Source organism: Cheilinus undulatus, linkage group 3 (genome assembly GCF_018320785.1).
Source record: "Cheilinus undulatus linkage group 3, ASM1832078v1, whole genome shotgun sequence".
Lineage (NCBI taxonomy): Eukaryota > Metazoa > Chordata > Actinopteri > Labriformes > Labridae > Cheilinus > Cheilinus undulatus.
This window is the reverse complement of record NC_054867.1, coordinates 33,817,327-33,830,444: the sequence shown is the minus strand read 5'-3', so window position 1 is coordinate 33,830,444 and position 13,118 is coordinate 33,817,327. Positions and strand designations below refer to the sequence as shown.

At 38.6% G+C, this 13,118-nt stretch overlaps 1 protein-coding gene across 2 annotated transcripts in view; it reads right to left on the bottom strand.

Moving 5' to 3' along the window:
• Positions 1-13,118, bottom strand: part of sema3fa (sema domain, immunoglobulin domain (Ig), short basic domain, secreted, (semaphorin) 3Fa) — an 80,775-nt gene that overhangs the window by 9,970 nt on the left and 57,687 nt on the right. For both annotated transcript variants that reach the window (XM_041783010.1, XM_041783011.1), the window contains exons 7-10: positions 12,525-12,618; positions 11,025-11,144; positions 9,173-9,312; positions 5,750-5,864 (exon numbers count right to left, since the gene is read on the bottom strand). In XM_041783010.1, the coding sequence (XP_041638944.1) occupies positions 5,750-5,864; positions 9,173-9,312; positions 11,025-11,144; positions 12,525-12,618 (469 nt within the window). The remainder of the gene's footprint in view (positions 1-5,749; positions 5,865-9,172; positions 9,313-11,024; positions 11,145-12,524; positions 12,619-13,118) is intronic.

Here is a 13,118-nt window from a genome sequence, read left to right as displayed (position 1 = left end):
CAGTCATGACTTTGATGTCCACTTGGTCTTGATGGTAAACTGATCTGATTTTTGAGGTCCTAAGTCTTCTGGAACATACATATTATGAGGACACAGATACCTTGTACCATATTGTAGCTTCTTAGCTATACCTTCTTGACATTCACTGTACTTTGACTGTCTGGCAGTTGTCAACCTTGTATAACTGCCAGGTGGTAGTTCTAGTTATATTACATCTGATTTTATTATATTAGGACCTAGAGGTTTTAATAAATTGGAAAAAAGGGTTGTGGCTGATTTGATTGACAGCAAGGCATGATGCTAGGATGCTAGGCTTTACTCTTGCAAAATCTCTCACTTACCTTCATTTGCTAGTTTTTGTGTTGTTTTAACATTTTGGAAAACTTGATGATGAGCTAGATAGTTATATGGGTGTGTTTCAGCAGCTATGACAATAATTTTGCCTGCCTGGCTATTGCATTAATCATGTTTCAATTAAGATCCTGTACATAAAATGTTCATCTAAAAAAAAGAGTTTCAAATCCGATCATATAACCTGAAAGGAAGTAAAGGAAGTTAAATTCCACCAATAACAAAGAAGCAGTGTTTTGTAGGGGCACAACAACTGTCATAATGAACAGTCAGACTAAAACACAACATAATCAGTTGGTATTATTATTTCTGTCTTGGACTGAAACATTCCCAGACTTTATTAGCTCCCATAATCCAACTGGTTCCAACCTTATTTTAAGTGGCCTTTTTGTCTACAGGGATGGGGACCGAAACAAGGATTCCTCATGAATTTTGGGTGTCAGTACCTCAGTGAAATTCTGAATTTAAACTCTATGAATGCTGAGACTAAAGTTCCTGAATGTCAGCAGGGAATATGAGTGTAATAGAGATCTTTGCTGAAACATGACTTTAACAGAAGCCATATGCAGCTGAAGACAGCAGGGCTGAGGCAGTTGTGAAACCAGTGTATCTTCTCTGAGAGCTTCATGAGAGATAAGTGTGAGAGAAAACAGCACAAAAAGAAAACTGATACAAATTTGAACTTGAGAATTTGAGAACCATAGCTGCAGTTAAACACATAGGACTCTCTTATGCCTGTAGCAAAGCTCACTTGTTTTAAATGAGCTTAAGAAGACAAGAAAAATGACTGCCTGTAATGCAAAGTCTCAAGAGAACAATAATGACAATAAAGAGGTGTAAAATCCTTCTCTTTTCACAGTTATTTAAGGGGACAGGAAGACATTTATTTGAAAAATGCATCATCTGAGATAACGCAAGAAGCTGTGGTGTTAAAGAACTAAATGTTATCCACAATTATTCATGTGGAATTGTGGGTGAAATGTAATTACATATGATTTGATCATGGTGCCCTTTGGCATTATCCAGTATGCACATAACAAACACAAGGGAGGGGAGCTCGTATGCAAACATCATTTCTGACTCTGCAAAGCTGCAAAATCAACAAAACTCTGCTTTGATCACCAACTCCAAATCATTTCTGAAACAAGAAAAAAATCTCCTTCCGTGCCAAGGTATGAAAATGACAGGTAATGGCTGCACACTAAAGCGAGAATTAACTTTTGGCAAACAAAGGAGAAACTCATAACCCATCTGACGCCAGTTTGACAGGCCTGCTGGCTACAGAGCGAGCGCGGTGAAAGAGAAGAGAAATAAATCAGCAGAGAGCTGGAACAAGCTGCGTCACTGAAACTTTTGTTTCTGATGTGACAGATCAGAGAGTTGTTTGAGGCGCTCACAGCGGCACAGTAGTGAACAAACATCTCTGATTGCTGTGAGTGTTGAAAGAAGGCAAAGGGGATAAATTAGTAGTTTTTTAAGAAGAGAAAGAAATAGTGTGCTCAGTAAACTGCTTCTGTTATTTCTGCAGTTATTACTAGCTACTTGATAACTACTTTAATAGATGTGCAACCAAACAATTGCAGGGAAAACTGAAAAAAAAACAAAGTCTGGAACAAAAAGAATCTTTGTCTCTCTGTATAGTCAAGTTGTTTTGGGATTTGTGGACTATAAGAGCATTAAAAATAACTCAATTAAAAAAAAAACAACAACAATGTTTCACTCCATAATTACATTACAGAAAAGGCAATAAAACTTCATCACCACACATCCATTCTCATTTTTATTTGGCAGACTTTTTCAACTCTCTTGTGCCTGCGTGCCTTTATATTCCTCCTCTTGCTCCCACTTTTTATATCAGTACAACACCAAATGCTTTTTCTCCTGCCTCACCATCTGAATGTACTCCACTCTCTCCCCTGAGTTCTCATCCAACCACTCTGAAGCCTCTGCTGGTGTCCATCAGGGACCAGCAGGACTGCAGACTGAATACATTTCCAGCAGAGCGTCTGTGGTTGTGGGCAGGATGACCGCAGAGCTATGGGATGTTTCACAGCACCTCAGGGCTCCAGAATGACCTCACAGCCAGTGTTCGTCTGCGTATAGTGGATGCACCGCTTAAAGTACAGCAGTGCTGACAGAAGAGCGCTCTCCTGTCACTGACTGAGTGCTCCTAATGCAGAACACACATTTGCATGTTGTAAAGCCCCATCACAGCATGAGCAAGACATGTTACTAGACATATCGCTCATAGCTGTGGTTGATGCATAGCTACTGGGTGAATTATTCAATATTTCCACCATAAAAAGACATAATGTGCAAAACAGATATATATATTTTTCTGCAGTTAATGTGGAGCATTCAAGTCATATTGTTAACATAAATAAACCCCTTCAACTCATGTGCTCTAGTTCATGGTTTTGGGTAAATATTTTCATAGTATATCTTCATTCACTCCTCACACTTTCAGTGAAATCGTGTTTTTTTTTCTTTGATCAGCACTTAGAGCCATGTAATAACATTATGCACATTGCAGTGTTGTAATAAAGCATAAATAAAATTAAATAAAGCCATAATTTAGACCAGTGCAAGTTGTGTATTGCATTGCAATGTAGACTTTTCTCAGGTTGATCTTAAACCTTTATATTCAAAACAACACTGAATAACCTGTTACAACAGTTAAAAAAAAAACAATTTTAATTACAGCTTTAACTGCATTTGGGGACATTTAATATCAAGTCAAAGTTCTGAGTATATAAATCGGGGAATTCACAGTCAAAGCTACTGTGCTGTACTTTCAGTTTGTGTTACTTTGGCATCTCCTGTAGACCAATTAGTACCACTTTGCTAATTAGCCAATCTAGCCTTGAATATGTGTAGGTAGTGTGTTTTTTAACACAAAAATTAGATCCTATCCTAAAAAAGGTTGTTTAGGCAGCACAATGTCACTCACTTCGTTTGACACCTGCTATGCAGCAGTTTTGGATATAAATAAAACCAACATATCAATCAGTCTTGTTGCTGACGGTCTTGTTTGATGCTATGGGTCATAAAAGAGAGATGTGTTTGATTTAAGCCCATTTTATAACCAGATGAAAACCCTGCAAAGGAGCTTTAATTTTGACATCTACAGGGTAGCTATGGCATTGATTAAACAGCCAAGTAGAAACCAGGCTTAAGACTGACCTAGTATAAAAAGTACTATGAGTGATCAGGCAATAGGAAAAGTGCTATGAAAGTGCAGATTGATAACCAAATTATATGCATCGCCAAGATCACGTTCTACAAGGCTGGTGCACCAGCCAGGTCTGGGTTACAAATCTCGCCTACCGGCCGATAAAAACAAAACCAAGTCCAATTCTAAATTTAACGTAAGCCACACAATAGGGCTGTCACGATATCAGATTTTTCCTTCACGATTATCGTAGGCAAAAAATGTCACAATAACGAAATTTATATAATAATGGGACAATCAATCAAATTTATCTTTAACTTTATTTATGTTGTGTTCTCTCTTTTGGCAGATGAATTACACTCAAAATACCTGTCTAAGGAGGTACTGAGACAGTATGAAAACAGTAACTGTACAACTGCATATAAAAAGTGCAAATACACTCAATAGCTAGTTAAAAGGCAACCAGATGAACTGATAAACAGAAAATCCACAAGGTGCAACATCTGCTATAACTACAATATTAACTGAAACAATATCATTTATGGATAGCAGGGTACACAGCATTTGTGTGCAACTAAAGAATGACAACTATTAACTCTGGAATAATCCACTGTCTACTGAACAATCCCTGGCATATTTTTCTTTTTCTGTTTCCATTCTGTTTCCAAACTGTGTTCAAGTGGCACTGGATCATTTACATGGTATTACCATATGCACATTTTAACATGATATTGAAATTTTATTTTTTAATACCACGATTATCATCAGTACCGGTATACCGCGACAGCCCTACCACACAACATATATTGCTTGTGTGCGTGCAGGTGTGCTGCTTCTGTTTGTGGTGTGTATGTCTGTGTGCCAGTGTGGCAGAGCGGATCTTTCGCTGTGTGTCACGCTCTATGTTTTCCTGCTTCTCTGCTGGTTTATTGAGTTGTATTTGAGGGTAAATAAAGTAGTTTATTCTGCTTTGGATATTAAAAACACATATACAAGACATCAAAAATGCAAATGCAAAAAGCAATTTCATCCTCCATCTTTAAAAAAACTCTCTAAGAACCTAGATCGAGGAATATTCATCTGAGTTTTATTCCATCTTTTCAGATTATCTCTGGGGAGAAAAATAGTTTGCTCCAATTAGTCTTGGCCTGCTGTTTAAAACCACAATCAATTTTAAAGTCTTTCCAAAAATTCATTTTCTGTAAAAATAGGAGCTTTATCCCCAGTGAGTGAGATTTCTCTCTTCAAATCAGGCACAAAACAGCAGAAAGTAGTGAAAGATTTGCTGCTCATACCAGGCATCATTAGACTTTCAAGGATACTACAAATCCCTCCTTAATCCTGTCAGTCATGTGAATGACGGACAGGCCGGGATGATCCACAGGGGTCGTACTGATCCCAGCTGCTCATTACTTTGATTACTCTGTGTGCGTGCATTCCTATCTCTTGTACAAATTCTCTTCTAAAAATATGCTCATGGTTCTGAAAAGCAGAATGATCACAGCCTTAGAGTGGGGATGTTACCTTTATGGGTGTTTCAGCTCCTAGAGCAGCCATGTTGATGTTCAAAGGAACAGATATGTCAGGCTTAACATGCATGAGTCAGTGATACCTTAATCTAAAGCTGCAGCTCGCTGAGATTCTTCACAGTATCGCTGTGCATAAGCAGACACATGCTGCTGTTAACACTGCATATGTGCCCTCCCATGTAGAGAGAGAGAGAGAGAGAGCTGCAGTAAAACTTGAGTAGATGTTTAAGCTTAAAGCTGTGACATCATGAATCAAGTATGAAAAGCAAATGGAGAGGAAAATGTGAAAAGGGGTCTTTAAATGAGAAAGTAGTTGATACTGAATCTGTCAACAAGCTCCCCATCTGCAGCCTCTTGTGTTGAATCTTAGTTAAATACTGCTGAAAGAATTCTCACTTTCCAGCTGCCAGTACTTCTGTCAGGTCACGACCGTATTCATTACATGCCTCACACCATCTCTGAGCAGATGTGTTAAAAGTTCCCTGATTTGGGATATTTGATCTGTAAAAGCATCAGAAATTATTTAAGATATTTGGCACCGAATTTACCCTTGATAACAAACATGGACTAGAGATTCATTTATCTACAGGTGGCTGATCAAAGACAAACCTGGGCGATATCCTAAGTTGAAAGAGCAGTGCAAAGGTCCTGAAAGGGTCAAAAATTATCAAAGAGGGACAAAGTAAATTAAACTCACTTAGTTCATCAAAGTGTGTCTCAATGCCGTCAGCTCCTGGCACTGAGCAGATGAGTCGTGCTTTTAGAAACGTGCTCCACTTGTTGACCAGACAGCAGTGTCCACCGTCGTCATTCTGGGGGGATAAAGACAACTGTCATCCATCTTACGCCTGACCAGCAGCTGTTTAAAACAACCGTCCAAACTCACCGGCTCTGTTGTTATTGAGCCAGTGTGAATAAAGATCAGCTCTGTGCTTCAGCTTGGCCCATCTGCACAGGAGGTCAGCCAACAACTACTGCTGAGGTAAGACTCAAGCTGTGGGAAAATGATTCATGGGCTGGAACTTTGCACAATGTACCATGAACCCAAATTTACAGAGCTGGGAGACATTTGGTGTCTATCTTTATTTACTGTGACAGCAAGAAGGGAAAAAAATCAGTGAAAGATAAAATTATTTTAATGTAATCCAGAAACAGATTGAAATGATTTACAGTGCAACAAAATCCTGAAGTAATGAGTCCAAAAATCCTGAAATCAATTAGCATTTTAACACTTTCTGTTCCATTGTTTTAAAGTGTAAAGATACTTTTCAGCTAATGTTTGGTTTCATACATGAAATACGGTCTGTAGTAAACAATCACTTTTTTTCTATGACATAAGATACATCTCAAAGTTACAGAAGAAAATTAGGGCATGAGGAAAAACTAATGCTATGCAGTTCAAGATTAAAATCTCAAAGATGAGAAAAAGCTGAAATGTCAAGAATAGAATTGAAATTCTGTCTCAAGATTTTAGAAAAAGTCGAAATGTAGAGAATAAAGTTAAAATTTAAACAAAAAAAATGTTGAAATACAATTTTTAGAAAAGTTTGAGATTAAAGTAAAACATAATCACACCATAAAAAACTGCATTTAATCAATGAACTCTTGATACTATTCTTCAGATTTAGATTTAACAACAGAGATTCTTTGTCTTTTGGCTCATAAGGTGTGTTTTTGTCCTGCACCCATTGTTTTTTATAGCCTTATGGCCTTTATTCTCAAAGCTTTGACTTGTTTCTTGTCATATTGACTTTAATCTCAATGTGCATAGCATTATTTTTTACCTCACCTCTGGCCCTAATCTTATTCCATAGGAAGGGCTCCACAAGTGCATACTGAAGCTTTTTCAAGTCTTCAAAAGGCAGTTGCTAACAAGTGGCTAACTAGGACTACAGACTTTGTCTGGGACATTAGACATCATCCTGCAGAATGTTTAAAGCCAAGTTTTAGATTTTACTTTTGCCAGTTGAGTTTATTCTTCAAGACTGATGGCTATGAGGGGCTGTGCAAGACATAATTTATTCTGAACCTTTCACGTCCATACATTATTCTGTCACACACATACATTCTTCTCTCATGTACATATATTTAAGAGAAGAATGTATGTACATGAGAGGAGAAGTATATTTGTATGTATCAGAAGTAGATATGTATGTGTGTGAAAGAAGAATATATGTGTGCGAGAGAAGAATGTATGTATGTGAAAGGTCCAGAATGAATTATGTCTTGCACGGCCCCTTATAGATGGCTGCAATGTTCTATTAACCATGAAAGCGGCATTATCTTAATGATACAACCCTGTGTCTTACAAATTAAGTTTTCATGTAACTTAACTGTTCTCCAAATAATGTTGTGTTGACAATGAAACCACTGCCAAGGTTTTATTCACAAAGTGCTTTCAGAGTGAATGTAATGGTCTGAATATCATCTGCAGCCTGTGGTCATTAAATTAAACCACATATGAGTATGGAGTCATTATTGTTGTAAAAGTCGAGACACCTGCCTGTATGGGATCCTCTGAGTAGTAAAGTCAAGGCATCCAGCAACTGGCAGAGTGAATGTGATGGGTTAATTCTAAAAAAAAAATGTTTCAACCACACAGACAATGCCCCATACATGGAGAGGAATACAGAAGAGTAGCAGATTCAGAAGTGAACAGAAGAGAGGGGAATGGTTTCAGCATTAGCACACAAAATTTTAGCAAGCAAGCCCAAGTACGCAGTTTTTAGCACAGGGGCAGGTTTTAAGGAAAAGGGTTTTTATAAAAAGGAAATGGCTCACAAAATCAATTAAAATGTGCTCTTTATTTTTGCAACCATAATGAGGTCTTGGTTACATTTGAGCAACAAATATATACTTTGTTCAGGGTAAGGGAGTTTTCCTGTTATGTTTTCCTCCATCTTACCCCTCAAGTAACTGTTGAGCTTTTCTCTTTAGGACATACCCAATTTCTGGTAGGAAATATATCAAAGTACCCTGTCGGTAAACCTTAGACTTATGTGTTTAATATTAATGACATATTTTCATAATCTTACAGGATATCACAGTGAGGTTGTCATATGTTTCCCCCTATTTGCTGTTTCAAACTTGTTGTATATGAATATTATTGTCCAAGAGACACAGTAAAAAAAATGGCAGTTCAGGCTGTCCAGCCCAAGGTTAGAATGAATGACCACTGGATAAAATTTCAGTTGTCATAAACAATCATGACGCTGAGAGGATGACGCCTATTTGCGTTATCAGCGATAAAGCCATAGTAGTTTTGAAATGGATTGTTGAGAATATTGTGAAAGATTATCAAGTTCCCAGGAGGATCAGCTCAGAGTCTGTGGTTATGTTCGGGTGTTAACTGCATGCCAAACTTTAAGCTTATTCAAACAGTGATAGCAGATGATTTAATCATTTGGAAACCAGATTTGTCTTTAGATGAATGTGTTTCTTGTCTGATGTTACAAGGAGTATGGTGATCTTCTTACACTCCCTCCAGCAACAGCATGAAAATAATATTTTACTGAAAAGAAAAAAAAAACTGTTATGAAATGTGGTATTATGCACCACTGAGTGTTGCTTCCTCATAGGTAAAAACTAAAAATTATTCTTACTGATGTTACATATGTTAAAAACGATACCTCAACCAATCAAATACTACTTTTAGTCACTAGCTCTGATATAGACGCGTATTCTTCATTTTTGAGAGACATTTTCTTAAGGTTCAACAGCAGATAGTTCAAAAGTTTCAGACAGTTTTTCTTATTTATGTGTATTTGTTTTTTTCAGAATACTCCAGGGCATAGCATAAGACCCCTGAGTAACAGGAGCTCTGGCTTTGTTTGGCTGTCTTTGTATGTTTACAAAAGTTGACCAAATTAAACACTGACACTGGAGCAGTTTATCCAGGGAAGCAAAAATCCAAGCTTCCAAACAAACAATTTAGTTTCTGGTAATTGGCCAGTGTCACTGATTTCACTCTGTGGTAAGTGATGATCATGGGGAACTTCCTCTCTGGCCTTTGAAGAGACTAAGAAACAACCATGAGGCTATAACTAACCACTATAGAGACACATAAACCTTTCAACTGTGATGATCAACATGAGGTTTGCTGACTGGTGTGATAACTCACCAGGCAGATCCGCCCTATCCTGGACTGGGTCATGGGACTCTGGCCCATCTCAGAGGCTTTCTCGCGGAAGAAAAAGTAGAGCTTGTCATCATTCTTCTCAGCACTGTCTGGGATGAGGTGTACATGGACGAATGTGGGATCTTAACAAAGAAACGAGACAGAGAGAGCATTAGCAGCCTTTTGGGTCATGTTGCACACAGACTGTGACAAAATTTCCAGACTTGAATACTAAAAGCAAAAAAAAAAAAAAAAAGGAAAAAAAGTAGATGGCTTAGAATGGTATCTGCATACAAATGACCCCAACAAAACACTTTCATTTGGAAAAATGTATGGCAAATTTAAATTAGATTAAAAAAAAACAGGCAAAAGTCCAAAACAGACAGCAAATTAGTATTTCAATTAAACCAGTTAACCCAGAATCCTGTCAACAAAGTCAGCACCCTCTACAGGCTTAAGGTACTTAATTTGTGATTATCAAACATGCACCAAAATCAGATTTATTTCTGAAAATGCAAACAGGACAAGTCACATTAAATCTGTTATTTTCAAATCAGATCCAGGCCACTTTCATATGTGGTACCAAATCAGATACATATTTGATTTTTTGGAATTTGACTGCAGTGTGAACAGTCAAACAAAAAATCAGATCTGAGCATTAAGGCCTGCAGTGTGAATGTAGCCTTAGGGAGATTTAGAGTTGATGCATTTCCTAGAGCATTGTGTACTTTAAAAAAATAATGTATTCATTGTTTATGTTTTTCAATTTTAATCATTACCAACATTTTTCTGTTGTTGTCTCCAAATGGGAGTATTTTGGGGCACTGCAGTGTGTCTGTTCTGGCCACTGTAATTCAGTCTCTTTTAATCCAAAACAGTGAAGTCCTCAACAAACATGAAATGGACCACAAACTTGGGTTTCGGATTTCATTTGACCTTAAAAGTAATGTGGCCACGATTATCTAAAATCAAAGAAATCAGATAATCAGTGAGTATTCAGCCTGATTTAGATCCATCCACTGATGTTATCTGAATGCTCAGAGAGAATCTGGTTGAGGCAGAGGTCAATCGAGAATGATTACTGCTGTAACACTGAACAACGTGCAATACTAGCCTGGAGCCAAAAACAGTACTTTAACCCAAATCCTAAACCCAGCCCTGTAGTTCTTCCTAGTGACAACGCTTAAAATGGCATCACAGTGCGCTCCCACTGGCTGACTTAGTGGGTCACCACTGGACACGCAACACATGGGGCCCCTCCCCGATGTAACCAACCAGGGTCCCAAATGAGGACAAATCAAAACTAGAAAAAGGAGGAGGAGGGGGAATATCTGAGGGGATTCCTCATGGCTGATTAGCAGGACTCAGGTGTCCCGATTCAGCGTACCACAGCCGGGGGACTGTTGTCAGGGCAACAGGGTCAGAGGAAAATCTGGGGAAGGCCGTGATTGGTTTGGCAACATCAACCCAAAGCCCCCGACTGGCATTTCTAACGCCGGGACAATCATGGATCATTAGAGAGCAGAGACACTCTGAGTAATTATTGACATTCAACATTTTCCCTCTGCTAATTCACTGCCGACCTCACCCACAAGCTCCACAGGCATGCAATCAACAATTAGTGTAATGTATTTTAGTGAAATGGTCATGAGGTCACGTGCAGCAGGCTGTAAAGATCAACTAAATGATTCCTAGAAGACATGCTAGATGATATGCAGGGTGCTGTTGAGTAACACATGGGATGTTTGGTGAGACATACAGTAATCCCCATCAGTAGCTGAGGAATACATTTAAAAAAAGATCTGGAAAGAGATGAGTCGAAGAATGAATGTTGGCTGCAGAGCTGAGACGTTACCGTTTAACCATCTGGAGTTGTACTGATCCGTCCTCATGGCTGTCTGCTTCCCCAGCGTTCGGAAGATAGCAGAGTCTGTTCCCATGAAATCGATGTAGACCCCTGCATACAGCTCTCCATCTGTCAGTCACACAGAGAAAGAGGGAAGGTTGTCACAGAGTTTAAGTCATGATGGATGACACATTTTCCAGGTTAGCGTTAAGGATATGTTGTCCACTACATCTGATTGAATTTTCATTAAATCGTTGAATCATTCTCTCCAGGGCTTGTGCAGCAGCAGCAGTGATGTTCACAGCTTTAAATTTCTACACTGAATGATGATTATTATTTCTATTCCAAACCCCAGCAAACTGCCAAAACACATTACAAATGTCATCAGCCCCGCTCTAAGAGCGTGAGAAAAGCTATCTGTTAGTTAATAATGTTGAGATCATTATTTAACAACGCTCATTAAACCAATTATTGGAATTGTTAAAGACAGCAGGCTTTACACAACTTCCTGACAGCCAGAGTGGAGGTCAATCAAAGTTTATTATTGAATCCAACAGGATAGCCTCCACACAACGGTTTTAAAGGGGCGGATGGAGTCTGTTGTTTCTCTACCGGAAGGTTGAGGGTTCAGTCCCTGGCCTCTGCAGTCACATGTCGACTTGTCCTTGGGCAAGACACATAACTTTAAATTGCTCCCAATGTGGAGTGACTGTGTGCAAATGGGTCTGTGCGACCTGTGGTGTAACAAGCACTTTAAAGAACTAGACAACTAAAATGGGCTATTCAAGCTGAAATCACTTACCTGTTATCTCATGATCTCAGAATAAAAGCATAGCAAACTTATTTGGAAGCATGGGCATTTCTGGCTTCTAAACAACAGTAAGTGATGCCCCCCCCAAAAAAGCTGTGAGAAACAAAAGGGGGGAAGGGGGACCATAACCAGGGGAAGTCCAGCTTGTCCTGTGTGGTTTGTCTCTGACTCACCAACCTGCTGCTGATTTTCTTGGGTCAGCTACATATGAGCCGACATTGTGTTGCCAAAGATAGTGTCTCTCTCCCTCTTTCTTTTCCTTTTTCACCGACACAAGAATGTAGGGCAGGAGGTCACTGATCCACAACCATGCCTGACCACCTGTAAGCTGCCGACAGCTAAAGACCACCCACTGACATAAGGCTGCACACTTTAGACCGAAAACAAGTGAAAATGTTGAAAAAATACAGCAAGATAAAATATGCTTTTTCTCCCTTCCCAGTTTCACTGTTAAGTGGCTGTCTTTGTTCTACTTGAAAAAAAGAAAAAATGTGGAGCTCAGAAATTTGTTTTCACAATAAAAGGTGATGGAAAATATCAAAATTATGTAGTGTAACATCATAAAATAAAAGTCATACAGACTTTTTGTGGATTTACAGATGGACCAGTCTTCAACCAAAGAAGAAGAACTTCTTCATTTTTCATGGTCAGAAATTAAAATCTGCATTTGCTTTAAGAAAAGAAAAACAAGGACTTACTGATCAAAGCTGAGACGCTGTTCAGTTTGGGGTCAAATGGACATTTTCCTTTTCCAGAATCCACTTTTCCAGGTTCAAGGCGGAAAATGTACTCCTGCAATGTAAAGAATTCAGAAAAACATTATTAGTCATTTTTTTTGTTTTACTTTCACATTTGATAGCAGATTTGTTTTCTGTGAGGAATTGTTTTTGTGAGCTTGGGTAAGTCACTCTTTAAGGCATAATGCACTGTACAAGGCACTTTAATTATATTTGAATGTTGAAAGCAGAAACATCAAACTAATAATGTGATCAGTGTTGAGGAACAGTAACAATGACAAGCTCTGACCCTAAAACACACCCTCTCTCTGTCACAGCACTGTCTGATCTGCTGAGAGGAAGAAAAAAAAGCGCACAAAGCCAGTTATCTGTGAGAGGAAAATGCTGAGAGCAATCCAAAATTTCATCCAGCATGCCTCTGATGTTAGTGGCTCAAACGAGAATTCATTATTCCACAGTGCAAGAGGACATCTTGAACATCTGTGTCAACACTCGGTATGTGTCTACATGGAGTTCAGTCGGGCACTTCAAAGCCAGCTGATAATGTCTGACAGG